The sequence below is a fragment of the Heteronotia binoei genome, chromosome 10 (assembly GCF_032191835.1).
Source record: "Heteronotia binoei isolate CCM8104 ecotype False Entrance Well chromosome 10, APGP_CSIRO_Hbin_v1, whole genome shotgun sequence".
NCBI lineage: Eukaryota > Metazoa > Chordata > Lepidosauria > Squamata > Gekkonidae > Heteronotia > Heteronotia binoei.
This window is the reverse complement of record NC_083232.1, coordinates 97,349,187-97,369,067: the sequence shown is the minus strand read 5'-3', so window position 1 is coordinate 97,369,067 and position 19,881 is coordinate 97,349,187. Positions and strand designations below refer to the sequence as shown.

Genomic DNA, 19,881 nt, shown 5'->3' with positions numbered 1-19,881 from the left:
TCCACTCAAAAGACAGCCAGAGAGCCAAGTCTGGGAAAAGGTATTGCTTTTCAGTTGGGGGAGGGGAACATGGTAACTTCTCCTGGGGGCATATGGGGAGCCTGGCGTGAAGTCTGTGAAATATCACCAGCCCCACATATAAATCAAAGAATCATAGAGTTGGAAGGGACTCCCCCAGGGTCATCTAGTCCAACCCCCTTCACAATGCAGGAAATTCACAGAAACCTTCCCCTAAATTCACAGGATCACCCTCCCCAAGAACTAAAAGTTTGTTCTGCATCACTATTTGCAGGCATGATTTATAACTTTAAGAAAATCAGATGTTTCTACTGCACTAACTCCATCTTGCCATCTCATCAGAACTAGGCCATTAAGTCGGGTTGCAAGGGAGGCAGGGCATCATGCAATCATGGTAGGCACTTAGTATATGGGTGGGGTGGCCAAACGGTGGATCAAGAGCCACATGTGGCTCTTTCACACATATTGTGTGGCTCTCAAAACCCTCATCTGCCCTGTTGGTCAGACTGGAGAAAGCATTTGTCTAAATCACTTTTCCAAGCTAGCTGGCAGCTTGAACAATGCATTTAAAGTTAAAGTTGCTTTCCTTCCACCTCTCCTTCCCTCCCATCTATTTGCCTGCCTGCTGTCCTTTCTGTTTTGCGGCTCTCATACATCTGACATTTATTCTATTAAGCAAGTTTGGCCACCCCTGGTATAAGGGCTGATAAAATCAGTAAAATTGCTGATTTTGAAGCAGGAAGCCAACTGCCAAACAAAACACGGAATGGGGAAAGCAGGCGAAGGGATGACAAAAGCCCAGAGGGAATCCTCCCTCCATGAAAGCTTCCTTCCCCCACAACACCAAGAGAACAAAGATGACACGAGCTTAAAAGCCGATCTAAAACAGCAGTTGGGCTAGCTGCCTTACCAAAAAAGAGACCTCTCTGAACTATGGGCCTATGGTGCGTGCGTCCTATTATTCCATCATTTGGCCTCCCTTGTGGTGACATCATGCTTTATTACAGTGCTATCCTATTGTTATCACCATCGTTCAAGGTGGGCCTACAACTGGCTATTGATATGTTGTGCCCTGTCCGGCAGTGGTGCATTTTATTTATTGTTTTTACTGTTAATTTTAATTTGGTATTTTAACTTTGATATGTAGGTTTTTAGTGTTATTTTTATATGTTGCGATCCACCTTGAGCCCTTTTACGGGAAAAGGCGGAATATAAGACTACTAAATAAATAAACTAGTTGAAAATATAGAAGACAGGATCACAAAAAAGAACAACAAAATTAATAGATCTGATATCTACACAACTTGGAGAAATAAAAGATTTGTTACATGGCGTGACTCAGATGCCCTTAAACCAGAGCATCACTGCGCGAAGTCCCCAACGTGAAGATTTCCCTGTGATGTCACTGTGTCGGTGACACTGTTGCTTGAGGTGAAGCCCCGCCCCATTCCCGGAAGGCTCCCCCACGTAAGCGATCTCCGAGGACATAAAGCAAGAATTGCTAGGATCTTGACAGTGTCACTCTTCGTTAATTAAGCAGATCAGCTGGAGTAGCCTTCCGTAGGGCCTGTAAAACGGAGCTGTTCCGCCAGGCTTTTAGTTGAGACTGAGGGCGTCTATTCTTGATCTGGTTGGCCTCCGCTGCCGGCACTGTCGCCTGTGCTATAAAACAGAATAATATCTGCCATCTCTATGGGATATCATGATGTGAGACGGCCAGTATGTGATTATGGTAAATTTTCTGAGTGCTGTTGAGTTGTCTGTTTATAAAATGTTTTTTTATTGTATTTTATTGTTTTATCATATGTTTTACTCCGCCCTGAGCCCCACGGGGAATGGGTGGAATAGAAATATACTAAATAAATAAATAAAGGGGTGGGGGGAATTGGGAATTCTGTTTTCTGTTGCTCCCCTTTGGATAGGAAATCCCAGAGTATAGGCAGGGATCCTGCCTTCTCTACCTGGAATTCATGTTCTGGGTGCCTGAGAGGATAACTCTGGTAAGAGGGTAGGTTGTTTAGGTTACTTAAGAGGGGAGGGGGGAAGAAGATAAGAGTTTCTGGTTTATAAATTAATGTTGAAGGGCACGGGTGTTAGCAACATTAAAACTTCCTTCTTGTTCAAACTTCTAAGTGGATACCAAGGGGAACACGAGACATTACATTAAGATTTGTATGTTGTTAAAGTAACAGAATTAAGAATATATATGTTGCTACAGTAACCCATTAAGCTTTTATGTTATTATTTAGAACTCATGTTTTCTAAATAATAACATAAAAGCTTAATGGGTTACTGTAGCATTGACAAACCAGATATACTTTCCATGCAATAAACCCGTTTTAAATCAAAAGTAAAACATGTCCATAAATCACAGTGGCTTGCTTCCCAATATCAAGCACCAGATACATCCAAGTTAAGAGGAGTAGCAATTTAGATTTCTAAAAATATAAGATTTCAAAGTATAGATTGTGAAGCTGATCCTAAGGGCTGATTTATTTATTTTTTTAAGGCACTGTTAATGAAATAAAATTAACTATGGTTTCCTTATGTGCCCCTAATAAGAATTGGATACAATCTATTAATGAAGTGCTAATAAAACTGGAATTGTTTCGTGAAAAATTTTTACAGGGGAAGTTTTAAATTATGTGGTAAATCTAAACTGGAAGACGCTTGGAATTTAGTTCAATTCTTAATAAGTTTGATCTTTATGATGTATGACACCAACATTCATGAGGCTGGGACTATACATACTATTCACTAAGACACAAGATATATACCCGCATAGATTTCATATTAGCATCAAAAGGCCTATATAATCAAGTATATTCCTCAGCTATAGGCCCCAGAATGTGGATAGATGATGCATGGGTGGAATGCGAAATATTTAGAAAGGAATCAGATGGGCGAGTCTCAAAGTGGTTTTCTAATAAATTGCTTTTCTTAGACCAAACAATGCACAACAAAGTTGAAACAAATTCAAAGATACTTTAAAATCAATTTGGAATGTGGAGTCTCTCAAGACAGTGCGGGATGCAGTGAAAGCAATCATCAGAGGCAAACTTATTTCATTGGCTTAATCTTACAAAAGGGGGAAAAAAGAACAATCCAGGGCTGAAATACTAACTAACTGGAGAAAGTCCAGAAAAGGGCAACTAGAATGATTAAAGGGTTGGAACACTTTCCCTATGAAGAGAGGTTGAAACACTTGGGACTCTTTAGCTTGGAGAAACGTCGACTGCGGGGTGACATGATAGAGGTTTACAAGATAATGCATGGGATGGAGAAAGTAGAGAAAGAAGTACTTTTCTCCCTTTCTCACAATATAAGAACTCGTGGGCATTCGATGAAATTGCTGAGCAGCCAGGTTAAAACGGATAAAAGGAAGTACTTCTTCACCCAAAGGGTGATTAATATGTGGAATTCACTGCCACAAGAGGTGGTGGCGGCCACAAGCATAGCCACCTTCAAGAGGAGTTTAGATAAAAATATGGAGCAGAGGTCCATCAGTGGCTATTAGCCACAGTGTGTGTGTATGTATAAAATTTTTTGCCACTGTGTGACACAGAGTGTTGGACTGGATGGGCCATTGGCCTGATCCAACATGGCTTCTCTTATGTTCTTAATAATAAAAGACCTGGAATCTAAAAAGAAAAAAAATATAGTGAGCAAATATACAGGAAATTACTAATGGAAAGGAACCAATTAGAAACATTGGAAAAATCTAAAATAAAAAACCCAACCCTGATTTATTTAAATCAAATATATTGACACAAGAATCACATCGCTCTTAAACTGTTGTCTTGGAAAATTTGTTTGGACTAATCATTTTTCTCAGAGCAAAATCACTTCTAGCTCAAAATAAATTGTTAATGCTTTTAATTATTTTTAAAAGCTCTATAGTTCTGAAAACCTACAAGAACATAGTATCAACGAATATTTGTTATCTGCTGATATTATAAAGAAAATATCAACAAAACACAGAGATATAATGGAACAAACCATCTCAACACGAGAAGTTTCTGATACTAATAGAAAATTGAAAAATAACAAAGCTTCTGGTAGAAACAGGTTCTCTGAGGAATTCTATAGAAAATATTTGCACCTGCTAGTGAAACCTGTTGCCAGAACATGCAACTATATAGTGACTAACGTGATTATCCCCTCAAATTGGTCAGAGACCACTATTATAATAATCCCCCCAAAAGGAAAAAGACACTACAAAACCAGTACCGTACGGATCAATCTCTTAATCAAGATGCAAAAATATTCACGGCTATACAGCAATAGACTTTATCAGCTTATTAAAGAATATATATACACCGACCAACCAGGTTCTCTGGACTGGGATCCAGAAAACTGTGCATTTAGATCTGTGCAGCTAATTGGACTTAACAGCTTCTGTTCTGCTCAATCAGCATCTCTCTTCCTCACCACCTGTATGGCAAACCGTTTTTAAAACTCAGGTGGCTTTCCAAAGTGGCTTGTGATGTAGCAGCCATGTTGTGGGGGAGTCTGCTATCACAAAGTCCAGAATCCCAGACTCCTGGGATTGAGGTATAGGAGCATTCGAGTCTGCCCTAAGGATATGATACCAGCGCTCTCTAAATGGATGACAAAGCTCCACTGCTCTTCCAAAATGGCTACGAAGGAGTTTTAATCTCTCTCTCTGTCATTCACAGGCCTTTACCATTCAGGGGCAGTATGCGATCCCTCATCCAGATGTGAGTCCAATGCATGCAAATTACTTCCTATCTTGTTTTCTCTTCTATTTGTTCTGGGTGCCACAGACTTTCCACGTAATTAACTGTCAAAGGAAACATCCAGGGATGCCCCTGGCGTATCATGTAGCCAAACGCAAGCTTTATTGATGACGTTTATTTTAAGACCTGCTTGGAAAGCACAGTGGCGCAGACACAAATCTCCATATTTTTTCCTTATATGCATGTTATGTATTTGAATTTTTAATATATAAATATGCAGAACGGTAGTTAAAACACTTTTAACAGTAGCCATTTACATGTAATAACTGTAGAAATGTCATTTTTAACATTTCTTTTGATAGATTAGCGTTAGAATGAATGATTTTTTAAAAAATCTTAATTTTTTTGTTTAATTTTAATTAATCCAGTTTTGAAAACGTGTTAAGATGGATTTTTTTTTCTCTACTCTGAAATAATTCCATTTGATTGGTTAGTTCTAATTTCCCATCCTGCCCTGCAGTTGACCAAGCTTCACCAGTTGGCTATGCAGCATCCCCCCTTTACTCCCCTTGGGCAGACCACCCCTGGTTTCCCCGGTACGTACCCATGACTCCCTGGGGATGTCCTTCTTCTTAACGCCTCTCTGTTTCCTGTGGTCATTGCGACATTTGGATCACCAAATGTGGCGAACGGCCATCTGCTCCTTTTGTGTTTCATATATTAATCTTTCTTCTTGTCGTTGTTTCCCCTTTCCTGTGGCTCCCGTTGTAAGATTGCTTCTGTCATTACTAAAAAATGTTGGCTTTGTTATGGTTTTCTTGTGCTTTACCCTTTTATTTTACCACCAACTTTAGAATTGGGGTTGTTGTGCTGTGTCTTGTTTTCTTTTTAGGCATCAGCTATTACTTTGCACTACAGGGGATGTGCCATGTACCTGCAGTCACCAGGCTGGTGAACTCGTCTGTTCAGTTTTGGGAAAAGTCCCATATCTGTGTAGCCTATCAGAGAACAGTGGCATTCGATTGAGGGAAACATTTTTTTTTATTTTTGCCCTGTCTTGAATTCTTTTTATTTCTGCCATGTCTTGAATTCTTATTGACTGGAATTCTTATTTACTGGAATACCTTCTTTCATCTGAATGGCGGAGCAAACCGCCTTTTGAAACAGCGGAAACTTTCCACACGGAAGGGCTGTTTTTTTTGGGGGGGGGGGGGGGTTTAAACCTATTAGGTGGCCACTTGGAGAGATTTGGTTCAGAGCAATGATACAGCAGGGGATTTTCAGAAGGCGAGTTCCACACACTGGTACATACTTTGTTCGGCAAGTAATAATATTTTTATCACATACATCAAAATGTTAGCAGGAGTTTGAAATGTTTACCGTCTGGAGTACACCGTGCTCAGGAAATCTGCTTTCAGACCGTGAAAGAAGATCGATTCTAATTTTAATCGGTCCACGTATTAGTTATGCCATAAATCCTTCCATTTTTAAAGTGTTTGCACTCAAAAAAATTAAGAAGATAGTATAACTGGTCCTTAATATATGATGTATTTGATAAAAATGTATCTGAGAAGCATTACGTTCTCGCTTCCTTTTTCTTTTAATTAACATGCTCCTCCTTGGTCTGTTCCTTGTACTTTTGTGGAATGTGTGGATCTGTAATTTTGAATGTTAACACACTAATTGCATTTTTTCCTATGCACTTCCTTTTATCCATCCAAATTTAGTCTAGCCTATTGCAACTTAATGGTTATTTTGTACTTTCCCTTCGAAAGCACCTCTCTTCCTGATGATCCTGCCAAGTGACTAATCCCCGATATAACTTCATAGTTTGCCTAGTTTCCCCCACCCATATTTCTATAGTTTATCAGTTTTTTTAAAGTCCTTTCGGTGACCTTAGAGTTCTACTTTTTATTTTTTGGTGGACCAAATTTGAGCCACAAGCTTACTTTTTGACAGCAAATTGTCAGATTTTAGATTTTTATGGTTAAGTGAAATTGCCCACTCGATATATACTTTTCAGTAGCGTCATAGATACTCTTCTGTTCTGTTGGTGGATTTAAGGTCTTTTTTTTTTTTTTTTTTAAAGAAAGTTTAAATTAGTACATAGCGCTAATATCTGTGTCTCTAGCTTTCTCTTCTGTTGAGCTAGCTGTTCGGTATTTTTCTTTGCTCCACTTTTTTGTTTTAGTTTTCTTCTGAATGCGATGTGTTTTTTTCCCTCATGTTTCAAAATGACTATCCTAACGTTTCTTTCTCTTTTGTCCTTCAAATCTAGGATTGGATGCCGGTACTCCAACCAGTTCCCATGAGCTCACCATTCCAAATGATGTAAGCACACTTGACTTGGCTTGTTGCAATGTCTCTGCCATGCAAGAAAATGCAAAATCCTGGCTGCATTTAGATCAGGGGTGTCAAACATGTGACCCAGGGGCCGAATCAGGCCCCCGGAGGGCACCTATCAGGCCCTCGAGCAACTGGCTCTTATCTGCTTCCTTCTCTCTCTCTCTCTCTTGCTTCCTTCTGCATCTGAACTTGCTTTGCCAGGTTTGTTCAATCGCACAGGAGCTACAGAGCAAAACCTTGATTTTCTCCATGGTTGTGGCTCCTCCCCCTCCTGGTTCCTGGGGAGGGAGGGAAAGAGCCAGAGCTTCCTTTGCCCAGTCCCCTGGATCCCATGGGAGAAATACAAAGAAAGCACCTTTAAGACCAATGGGTGCTAATGTTTTAAGCATGTTTTATTTTAAGGGTTTTTTTTAAAAAAAAAATTAGTTGTGTTTGTCTGTGTCCTCTAAAAAGTTTATATCTCTGCTACCTACTTTTAAATAGGTACACACATGGCCCAGCCCGGCCCAACAAGTTTTCATTTATGTCAGATCTGGCCCTTATAACAAATGAGTTCGACACCCCTGACTTCGATAGATATTAATGACATTAGAATCATAGAATCAGAGTTGGAAGGGGTCATAAAGACCATCTAGTCCAACCCCCTGCTCAATGCAGGATCAGCCTAGACTAGAGCATCCCCAGCAAGTGTTTGTCCAGCTGCTGCTTAAAGACTGCCAGGGAGGGGGAGCTCACCACCTCCCTGGGTAGCTGATGCCACTGTCAAACAATTCTTACGGTAAAGACGTTTTTCCTAGCATCCAGCTGGTACTTTCCTGCCCTTAATTTAAACCCATTGTTGCAAGTCCTCTCCTTTGCTGCCAACAAGAACAGCTCCCTGCCCTCCTTCAAGTGAGAGCCCTTCAAATACTTAAAGAGAGCAATTGTGCCCCCCCAAGCCTCCTCTTCTCCAGGCTGAACATTCCCAAGTCCCTCAGCCTTTCCTCCTAGGGCTTGGTCTCCAGGCCCCTGGTCATCCTCCTCGCTCTCCTCTCAATCTACTCCATTCTGTCCGCATCCATCTTGAAGCGAGGCCTCCAGAACTGCACACAAGACTCCAGGTGCGGCCCGACCAATGCAGTGTACAGCAAGACTAGGACATCTTGTGATTTGGATGTCTTCCCTCTGTTGACACACCCTAAGATGGCATTAGCCTTTTTTGTCACTGCATCACACTGGCTGCGAGTATTTAACTTATGGTCCATCTTGAAGTGAGGCCTCCAGAACTGCACACAGGACTCCAGGTATGGCCCGGCCAATGCAGTATACAGCAAGACTAGGACATCTTATGATTTGGATGTCTTCCCTCTGTTGACACACCCTAAGGTGGCATTAGCCTTTTTTGTCACTGCATCACACTGGCTGCGAGTATTTAACTTATGGTCCATCTTGAAGTGAGGCCTCCAGAACTGCACACAGGTCTCCAGATATGGCCCGGCTAATGCAGTATACAGCAAGACTAGGACATCTTATGATTTGGATGTCTTCCCTCTGTTGACACACCCTAAGATGGCATTAGCCTTTTTTGTCACTGCATCACACTGGCTGTGAGTATTTAACTTACGGTCCATCTATACCCCGAGATCTTGTTCATACACGCTGCTGCCCAGAAGTGCAGTCCCCATCCAGTATGCATGTTCCTTATTTTTGATTCCCACACGTAAAACTCAACATTTATCCTTGTTAAATTGCAGAATTCTAACTTCGCATCAGCTTTGAGTTCTACTGATGGGAAATAAGTGTACAGAAGCAGGCCTGAGTGAGCCACCTGTGGCTAAGTTGGACTCTTGGTCTATCAAGCTGAGCCTTATCTTCTCTGACTGGCAAGCGCTTTCCAGGTTTCAAGCAAAGATGTTTCGCATCACCTGATCCTTTGAACTGGAGAGGTTTCTTTTTATTTACACAAGGATCTGCCTTATATCTATTTCTATAGCAATGCAGATCCTGTGAATTTAGGGGGAGGTGTTTGTGAATTTCCTGCATTGTGCAGGGGGTTGGACTAGGTGACCCTGGAGGTCCCTTCTGACTCTATGATTCTATATGGAATCTGACCATTGGTCCATCATGGTCAGTCTTGTCTGCTCAGGCTGGTCTCAGGCAGAGGTCTTTCACATCACCTACTGCCTGGTCTTTTCCACTGTAGATGCCAGAGACGGAACCTGGGACTTTTTGCATGCCAAGCAGCTGCTCTAGCCCCTCCCCTACCTGAGGCTGCCTTGTAGCGAGTCAGACCACTGGTCCATTGAGGTCAGTCTTGTCTGCTCAGACTGGCAGAGGCTCTCCAGGGTCTCTACCACCTGATCCTGTTAATTGGGACCTTCTGCCTGCCACGCAGATGCTCTACCACCAAGCCACAGTGCCTTCATTTACAGTCCACCTTCCTTCCTGCAGCTCAACACATGTGACACAACTGGAAACGATGATATCGGAGCATTATAATACATACAGCCAACAATACTATAGAGGTGGATTGCAAAATCAGAGGGCAACTCACTATAAGTAGTATAGTACAAACAATGGTGCCACAATCCTAGGTTACAGAATCAGAGAAATAGAGTAACAGTTAATGCATAAGTGAGCACAACAGTAAGAGCTATCTAAAATTTCAGACTTTTAACTGTGACGCTTTATAAAAAGCACCCCCCCCCAAAAAAACAATTCTGTTTTATACATTCTTCAGAATGATAAAAAGATGGGGGCCTTCCTGATGCAGGATGCTTAAGTAACATCTTTAAGGGGTAACACACAGCTAGGCCTGACTGAGAAGAAGTAAAGGCAGAAGAGTTACCAGCCTTCCACTCTTAGCTGTAACAGAAACATAACTTGTACTATCATGCCTTACTGCATTTCTTCTGTTTTTCTAAGCAACAGCAGAAGTAGAGCCCAAACTGGATTTTTCTGGTCAAGGCGCATGCAAAGTAGAATTTCTTTCTGCAACTTAAATCCTGACCAATGAGTTTCTGCCACCCTGGCAAAATGCATTGGTAGTGTGTCGCTGGCTCTCCCAATGAAATGATGCTGCAAAGGGCTGAGAAGCTTAATAGCTGCTCGCTCGTACACAAGTTTTCTTGACTGTGGATCCCACCCAGTGGAATAACCTGCCTGATGAAGTCAGTGTTGTGCAAATCTGCAGATCTGAGCAAATGATCCTTTTCCATACCATAGACCTTTATTGGCATTAATACAAGAATACAGTATACTTTAAAACCAACAGTGACACTATAGAATATAATAAAACCTTAAAAAAACGGCAAAAGTTAAATGACATAAAATAGCTGTGGGCTATGCATGAGTAAAAGCCTCTCTGATTTGGATCGCAACCTGTAAAAAGCAAGCAACGTGAGTAGTGACAAAGTTGTGTTTCCCGTGGAGTAAAAAACGAACCTTGGCATTGTCAGAAAGGTCTTGATGGTCAGAAAGCAGTGCATCTAGATACCTTGCACGTGGACTGCTATAAAAAGGGCAGTCCAAAAGAACATGAATGTCTTTGACCAAAAAAGACATGCAGCCAAAGTCCAGGTGAGAAGGAAGGGGGGGGGAGTTTACTGCAATAACCAGAGAGCAGAGCTAAGCCAAAAGCCTGCATACCAAGCTGCTCTACCTTCCTTCAAGATGGTTACAATCTTATCGACCCTTTGATGACATGCTGGCACATTGTTGGTTTTTTATTTGTTTGTTTGTTCGCATTTCTATCCCACCCTCCCCAAATGGGCGCCGAGCAGGTCACATCAAATAAAACAAATTACATCTTTCTAAAACCAGCGTAGAAACCAAACTAACCAATTTACTAGTTAAAATTCACTAATTAAAAACATTCAGAAGGTGACCATTTCAAGAACCTAATCCCTGGATGGACAGGAACAGTTGAATAAAGTAAAAGGAACCTTGGCGCCAATGGCACCAACACCTTTCCTGCTACCCATCAGGTATTTTTAGAAAGTGGGCAAGGCCTGGTGAGGCTTTTGCCCAAAAGTGCTTCTGATGGCCTACTGGGGATTTGATGGGCTGTGCAGATTTCTTAAATGTTGGTTTGGCAGCAGCTGCCACCACAACACAAGGATCTTCCCTGTGTGACAGAAATTAACCTGCGGCAGCCATTTTGTGGCTGTGCCTACCAGGCCAGGTCAGAGTTCCAAAAGGCTCGAAAGGGTTGGGGAGGGACCTCCTGCTCTTAGGTCAGACTTTGGCCAGCCATCTTGCTCCGCCCCATAGCAGTGCGTGAACGACAGCCGTGTGGAGATGACTCGCCTGCCTTCTGTGAGATGGTTTCTGCCCAGTTTTGCCTTTTGCTCTGAACGCTCTCTCCGTTCCGCTCTAGTTAATAGGGTGCATTATTGGCAGACAAGGCAGCAAAATCAACGAAATCAGGCAGATGTCGGGAGCTCAGATCAAGATCGCAAACGCCACAGAAGGCTCGGCGGAACGACAAGTCACCATCACGGGGTCGCCTGCAAACATCAGCCTAGCCCAGTACCTCATTAACGCAAGGTAGGTTCTGTTTTTGTGAGTGCCGCTCTTCTCAAATGCTTCTCTTGGGGTGGGAAGCACCTGCCCAGGTTACCTCCTGTGCCATCGCAGCCATTCTAACCAGTGGCTCTCACAGAAAATGGTAGAGGAACCTTGGGCCGTAAAGCAGAAGTCCCCATGGCCTCTCTGTCTGGCCCACAAGGCAAAAGTGATCCTCAGTGGCTTAGAAGATAAATACATGTTGCTGAAGGAACAGTTAGCCGTCATGAAATAGCCGTCATGAAACGGAGGGCAAAGCCGACTGGATCCGCTAGCCGGAAGTTGTTTCTGCAGTATGATTACAGGGAGAGATTTGACGTCAAGAGAGGGAGGGCCTGGGTTTGTTTTTCAAAAGGGCAAAAACAAGCATGCCTATGAGGCTGTGTGGATGCAGCAGACTCCCGATCCTCAGGTCATTGTAACTTTGATTTCTGGGGTACATGACAAGGCTTCAGCCTCCATTTCACTTCTCTTTTTAGAAAAAAATATTGCCTTTGAATTCCAACTAGTGCTCTTGGGGGCGGGGGGAGGAATCATAGAAAGCATGCGGAATTTCACGCTATCCAGATCTGCTTCTAAACTGCGTCCACCCAATGTTCTAGGTTCCCCCCATACCCTCTTCCCACATTCAGATGCCCTCCCAATAACATGCCATTGTTCAAACAGAACAGACCACGCGGAAGATTCTACCTTTTTCAATACTGCCTGAGATTATTGAACACTGAGATGAGATCAACTTTGCACTCTTGTGCAAGACCCGGTAGGGGAGCATTCAGATGTGAGTGCGCATACTCCCAGGATTCCTTGCAATGTGAACTTTCCACCCATCCCTGGCTGTGAGCAAAGTATTGCTGTGTCAGTAGTGCAGAAGGGTACCCTAGACCTCTTCTCCTGCTTTGTGTGTGGCAGGCTGTCCGGGTAGCCAAATATCTTGGGCCAGCTTTGCCCAATCCATAGAAAACTGTGAGCAGTTGACACACAACGGGCATGGCCCGAAGATGGCAAAGACCCCTATGCCAAGAGTGCCCACCACGGTACCTGTGGATGCTAACACCTTTTTTGGTCCCTGCCAAGTGTTTTTAGGAAGTGGGTGAGGCCAGTTGGGGCTTTTGCCCAGAAAGGCTTCTGATTGGCCATTGAATATTTGATTGGCTGTGTAGATTTTTTTAAATGTTACTTTGGCAGCAGTTGCCACCATAGCACAAGGATCTACACTGTTGTTGTTACTTATTAGATTTAGCAGCTGTGGCAGCCATTTTGTGGCAGTCATTTTCTTGCTGTACCAACCACACCATGTCAGAATTCCAAATGGGCACACAGGCTCAAAAAGGTTGAACCTCTGAGCTATGGGCTTTGTCTTTTTTGAGGGAGGGGAAAAAAACTTAAGATGAAATATGTCGGTGTAAACCAGTTTCCAGCTTTAAAATGGTAATTGAGCAGTTGCAGTTTGCTTTCTTGATAGTGAATGTAAATTCAGTTCCTTAAGTCTTATGATCGGATAAAACGGGTGGCCAACGGTAGCTCTCCAGATTTTTTTTGCCTACAACTCCCATCAGCCCCAGCCATTGGCCATGCTGACTGGGGCTGATGGGAGTTGTAGGCAAAAAACATCTGGAGAACTACTGTTGGCCACCCCTGAGATAAAACATTCCCTTCTTTAACTCTTAAGAATATGTTCCTCTCTTCAGTTCTGTTCAGGGATTCCCCACCCATCAAGATGAAAACAGCCCCTTGACTTTTAGTTGCACAAAATGCATGACTCAGAAGAAATGAGACTTTATTAATAGAATTGCAGCTTGCTGCTGACCAGATAAGTTTTACTTTAGTGGACAGACCAGGCTGTGACTCACTTAGAAAAACATGGAAACCTCTCTCACAGTTTTGTCACCAAGAAGACTACTGATCGACAGTGCTACACCACAGACACTGTAGAAACAAGTCGTTGTCCCCCCATCATTGAATTTCTAGGGAGAAGGCATTTGTAACCCTTGCACCCACACCCCCAGTGTCTTATGTATGTTACTGTGCTGCTGATGTATCTATATAAAATAGCTTCCATTTGTAAATGAAGAAACGTAACCCGCAAATACACGCTGCAAATACAGTCGCACCAATTAAGGGGGTTTCTGATTTAGCAGCTCAGTGCAATGACAGTTTTTTAGCTCATGGAAGCTTTTGCAGAGTTGGGGAGGCCATTCTGGATGGATGTGGGTGCCTTGGTAACTGCCTAGCACAACCGTGGGGGGTGGGGGGATCACACGAGCTGAGAAAAAGAGGTGTCATTTCTGGTTTCGGCTGGGCGAGAAGCGAGAAGACTTAAAGGCATTGGAGTGGAAATCTGTAGATCTCAGTAACTGTCAATTCTTACACTTCCCACCCCAATTTTAAAAGGGACCAAAGCTGGGATAGAGAGCAGGCTCCTCAGCAAGCAGATCCACTGCACATGAAGCTGTCTTCTTGGTTCATCAAGGTCAGCACGTCTACTCAGACTGGCGGCAGCAGCTCTCCAGGGTCTCAGGCAGAGGTCTTTGTGGGTGGAGTCTCCAACGTTGGCAACCTTCCACCAGTCTTGGTCTGGGTCCTTTATCTCTATTATGGCCCCTTCCCCAGGCTCAGGCAGTCACACCGGTGCTTTGATACTATCTAAGGTTAGCTAAAAGTGAAACAAGCAATACTAAACTCATGCAACAATGTAAGCTTAAACTTTATTACGGGAATAGTTAACCTTTAACACAGGACAGAATTTCGGGGTGGGCAGCCCTCTGGGGCCCAGCCGATTTAACAAAACACTTATACAGTAGCCCTTATATCAAAGCTATACTAGCAATAAACAAAGTAACAGAAATTCCCCCCCAGCACACACAAACACACACACACGCGAGAATTCTCGGAGAGTGGACAGACAGCGGGAGATAGAGTAACCCTCCCTGCTGATCTGACCAAGCAGTCCTGATTCTCTGAAAAGCACAGCTTATATAGGTTGAACATCAAAGACATCAAAGGATCTGGAGACCCTGTTACAGGTGTAAATTCTGCTGTCCATTATTTGCTTTGGTAACACCAGGTCCATCCTGACAAACCACTTGTTTCCATACCTTCAGTTATTTACATGTTTACAGGTTCAGGCCATTTGGTAACATTACTTTCAATTCTTGCATTTCAGAGGGATGCCTCAATGTTACTGTTTTATTACCCTTAGATGTCATCCCTTATCTTTTCCTGGGAACAGAGATTACACACCACTTTTGGCAGCTGCAGTCAGTGACAGGTCAGAGAGCTGAAAAGCATTTTGAGAGTGTGGTTCACTTAAAGTTGGACTGATACATTCATAGTGTATAAAGCATACGGACCCAAATCCAAAATTCTCAAAAGTCACAACAGTCTTGGAGAGCCAGTTTGGTGTAGTGGTGAAGTGTGCAGACTCTTATCTGGGAGAACCGGGTTTGATTCCCCACTCCTCCACTTGCACCTGCTGGAATGGCCTTGGGTCAGCCATAACTCTGGCAGAGGTTGTCCTCGAAAGGGCAGCTGCTCTCCAGCCCCACCCACCTCACAGGGTGTCTGTTGTGGGGGAGGAAGGTAAAGGAGATTGTGAGCCGCTCTGAGACTCTTCGGAGTGGAGGGCGGGATATAAATCCAATATCATCATCTTCTTCACATTGCTGACTTCCAGAGGGCTCAGGCTAGCTCCATCTCATCAGGTCTCGGCAGCTAAGCAGGGTCAGTCTTGGTCAGGGCTTATTTTGTAGCAGGAACTCCTTTGCATGTTAGGCCACAAACCCCTGATGTAGCCAATCCTCCTGGAGCTTCCAGTAGGCCCTGTACGAAGAGCCCTGGAAGTTCCAGGAGGATTGGCTACATCAGGGGGCATGGCCTAATATGCAAAGGAGTTCCTGCTACAAAAAAAGCCCTGGTCTCGGTTAGCATTTTGGGGGGGGGGACGGGCCACTGTGCAGAGGCAGGCAATTGCAAACCAACTCTGCACATCTCTTGCCTTGAGAACTCTACGAGGTGGCCATAAGTTGGCTGCTGCTAGAGAGCACTTTCCACCGCTGCCAGATGCTTTAACTGGAGATGCCGTGGCTTGAACCTGGGACCTTCTGCATGCCAAGCAGATGCTCTACCACCGAGCTCCTTTACCCCTAGCATTCCAGCACAAAGAGCCACGGGGACTTTAGCAGATATTCTTCCCTCTTTTGTGTACTTTGAATGTTCAGTTTGAAAGCAAAGGTTTTCAACAAGATCTCTCAGGCTATGCCTGACAGCAGTCAGCCACGCTGCATGGCCAGGGGGTGGGTTCTAATCCGTGCTCTGACATGAGATGTTCTAAAAGGGATGGGGAAGAAAGTTCTTTTTGAAAAATCCTTTCCTTTGGCTAAAAGCGGTGGAGATTGAGGGGGCCAGAGAGAAGATTCCAAAGTCCACATTCATCCCCCCCCCCACACACACACACCTAACCTTCCATTCTCTTTGTATTTAGATTAAACCTAAAATGATAGGGACCATCCGTGCAGCAGGAAACTGACTGCATGCCAAAGGCATTGCTGATATCTTTTGATCTCTTTCTAGGGTTTCACCTGTGTTTCCCCCCTAGGTTTCCACTCTCATCTCCACTCAGGTCCCGTCTCCTCTTGAACATACAGCCAACCTTACCTTGCTAGTAGACTTGCTTCGTGGTGAGCATTTGCCAGCCAGGGCTGCAATTGCAAGGGGGTGCATAACGCTGGCAGGACAGAGTGCAATTGGTGCTACATGTTCCAGAGGAGTGGGGGAGCTCAATGCAAAGCTGCCGTTTTGGGTGGTAGCCCCGTGTTCTTTGTATCACCAAGTTCCACCCCCAACTCAGGGCTGTACCATCTCAACTCGTTTTGAACAGAATTTGGGCTCCTAAAACTGTCTTTTTCAAACAACTGCCAATCTACATTGTTCTGTATTCCGAACCTTTCTTAGCCATAATCTTCTCTGCCTTCTGGCTGAAAGGTTTAATGTCCATGAAAATTTTGACCTAATTTAACTTACGAGGATAACCCCCCCTCCCCCCAGCCCCTGCCCACCCGTGTCTAACCCAAGTAATTGATTCCATGCAAAGCGGGATATGAGGTTTTCGACATACGACATTCACTTTTTCTCTGCAAAGAGACTGTAAAGTGTCATTGTGGGTGTTTCCAGTGCTTTCTTTGTAGTTGGTTCATGCCCGCATGGATGTGGGAAAAGGAAGTTAACAGCTAATTTTTTTTTTACAAATTATCTCAAGCAAAGAGTTTTAGGCCAAATGTTCTCTGTTAACTCTTCGCTATCCTCTTGCAGCCTATTAATTACCCTGCATTGAACTGTTGCTGGAAGCCAGAGGGAACTCTCTAAAAGGATGCAGGCTATAATCCTAGAGGCACTTGCCTGCGAGTAAGCCCCTCTGGATGCTATGAGTCTTATCTCCAAATAGATCTGCTTAGGACAGGGGTATCAAACATGTGGCCTGGGGGCCGAATCAGGCTGCGGGGGGGCTCCTATCAGGCCCGCAAGCAACTGGCTGTCACCTGCTTCCTTCTCTCTCTTGCTTCCTTCTGTATCTCAGCTTGCTTTGCCAGGCTTGCCCAATCACACAGGAGCTACCAAGCAAAACCTCTATTTTCTCCATTGGCTGAGGCTGCTCCCTTGGGGAGGAAGGGGGGAGGCAGAGCTTGCCTTGCAAGGCTCTCTCAATCGCACAGCAGAGCTACTGAGCCAAGCCTCTCTTCCTTCTGTTGGCTGAGGCTCCTCCTCCTCCTAGTCCTCTGGGGAAGGAAGGAAAGAGCCAGAGCTTCCTTTGCCCAGTTCTCTGGATCCCATGTGAGAAATACAAAGAGAGTACCTTTAAGACCAACGAATGCTAATGTTTTAAGCATGTTTTAAGTTAAAAAAAAAATCTTTGTGTCGGTTTCCTTTGTAAAGTTTATATCTCTGCTACCTAATCTTAAATTGGAACTCGCATGGCCCAGCCTGACAAGGTCTCATTTCTATCAGATCTGGCCCTCATAACAAATGAGTTTGACGCTGCTGGTTTAGGAGATAGCCCCTTTCCCACACTAATCCCAGCTGTCGGAAGATCAGAACAGAGACTCGCCTGAATGTCCTATGTCTGTTTTGGGATCATGCCCTCCTAATGCCTGTTCTGGTTTGGTTTGCAGAATATTTAACTCAGGTGAGTGGTGATGCCCCAGGAATCTCCTGAGAGATCACTGTCTAGAGGGCCACATGCTTGCTTATGTGTTTGCTGCTACAGACTTAACATGGATGCTCTTCTGGAATTCTGCAGCTGCCAGGGTCTCAGGCATTGCAGACAAACTGTGCTGTTACGCTGGACCGGAATGATTCCAAAGCAGCAAATGGTGGACTCACCATAATGTCAGTCCCACACATACAAATAGTTTGAGCTAGTTTCCAAATGAATGTGCCAAGTCGCAGCTACGTTTGTGAAGGCTACGTAAAAAGATGTTGCAGTAATTCCCACATAGTGACCTGACTGTCCAGGTTTAACTAACAAGGTTGTTAGCCGAAATACTAGAATTTGAGGGCATCCAATAAAGCTGATGGGCACTAGGTTCACAATGGACAAAAGGGAAGACTTCTTTATGCAGGGATTAAAATGTGGACCTCACTGCCGGAGGATGTTGTGATGACCACAGGAACAAACAGCTTTAAAAGGGGATTAGATCGATTCATGGAAGATTTGTCTATCAGTGGCTACTAGCCATGGTGACTGAAGGGAACCTCCACATTCACAGGCACTAAACCTCTGAATCGCAGAGCCAGGAGGCAACATCAGGGGAAGGCCTTGGCTTCTGTGCCCTGTTGCTGGCTGCCCAGAGGAACTGGCGGGCCAGTATAGGAGGCAGAATGTTGTATTAGATGGACCGGTTGTCTGATCTAGCAGGACTCTTCTTATGTTCTTATAGGGCAGGGGTAGGGAACGTTGGCTCTCTAGATGTTTTTTGCCTACAACTCCCATCAGCCCCAGCCATTGGACAAAATGCCTCTTCGTTAACCGTTTTCTCAAAGAATCGGACATTCAAGTGTCAGTTTTTAGATGGGCAGTTTCAGCATCAGCCCACTGAAATCCAAGTGACTGCTCTAGATACATGGGTTGAAGATGGTGGTCTAAAAATTAATCCTTCAGTAGAGCTGTTTCACGGGAAGATCTGCTGTTACAACCAGGTAAATGTGAGTGTCTCTTGCTCCCTGGCCAAATGTCCACCTAAAGGTCACCAGCACCCACTTTCCTGTGAGACAAGGAAGAACCACCACATTTCCAACAGTTCCCACGGAGGAGCAGGTGGTCATGGAATTCCTTTTTGATGCATGTGCTCGTGGACAGAGTCCAACAGAGCTGATGTTCTCTACGGCCTTTCTACAGAGGCTGTGCTCATGGAGCCTTCCTATGGAAAGCCAACTCATCAGTGCAGCATCTTGGAGACACTGTCTCCGGAACGTTCTCTCCTAATGTGCCAGATGTGCTCAGCAGTCCCATAGGATGACCCAGGAGTTCATCAGCCAAGCTTAGTTTGAGACACCAAGTCCAAATCAGAAACCATGGGAGGAGAGCACTGGCCTTTGGTGTAGATGGCTTTTTAGCAGGATCAGATAGATTCATGGAGGATGGGGCTATCAGTGGCTACCGGCCATGGTGACTCAAGGGTGCTACCTCTATGTTCAAGGGCAGTCAACCTCTCAGCACCAGTACCAGGAGACACTGGGACTCAACTTTGACTGGATTGTGTTTATGAGTCACATGAAAGCAGATGGCCTTAAGATTCATTCCCATGCTTCATCTTCTGTGGCCAGTGCCCAAGGAGAGTCCAGCACATGCTTCAGGTACTCCTATGAATGAGTAGAAGGATTCATGGCACATCAAATACCACTTCGCAGCATTCCCCCAACCTTCAGAAGCAGTATTTGGAGGGCACTTGACGTCTGTGGCTGAAAATCTGTAGTTTGTACATGGAACAGCCTGTGTTGGTGACATTGCTCCCTACTTATTTCGTTACATACTTTATACCTCTCCCCAGTGGCCACCCAAAGAGGATTACAACATTATCTCCTCTCATTTTAACCCCATGAGGTAGGTTAGGCTGAGTGTGTGACAGCCCCAAGGTCACCCATCAATCATCTACAACAAAGTAGGGTTTGAACCTGAATCTTTCAGAGCATAGACCCTCTGCTGGCTTTCCATTTACCTTCTGAAAAAGAGCCTGTTCGTTGTTGCCATGACTCGGGGGGGGGGGGTCTTACCAATTGC

At 44.3% G+C, this 19,881-nt stretch overlaps 1 protein-coding gene across 2 annotated transcripts in view; it reads left to right on the top strand.

Annotated features, from left to right (window-relative positions):
* The window catches only part of LOC132578015 (poly(rC)-binding protein 3-like), a 421,925-nt gene that overhangs the window by 399,458 nt on the left and 2,586 nt on the right, over window positions 1-19,881 (top strand). For both annotated transcript variants that reach the window (XM_060247818.1, XM_060247819.1), the window contains 4 exons: window positions 4,698-4,739; window positions 5,239-5,314; window positions 6,997-7,049; window positions 11,422-11,591. In XM_060247818.1, the coding sequence (XP_060103801.1) occupies window positions 4,698-4,739; window positions 5,239-5,314; window positions 6,997-7,049; window positions 11,422-11,591 (341 nt within the window). The remainder of the gene's footprint in view (window positions 1-4,697; window positions 4,740-5,238; window positions 5,315-6,996; window positions 7,050-11,421; window positions 11,592-19,881) is intronic.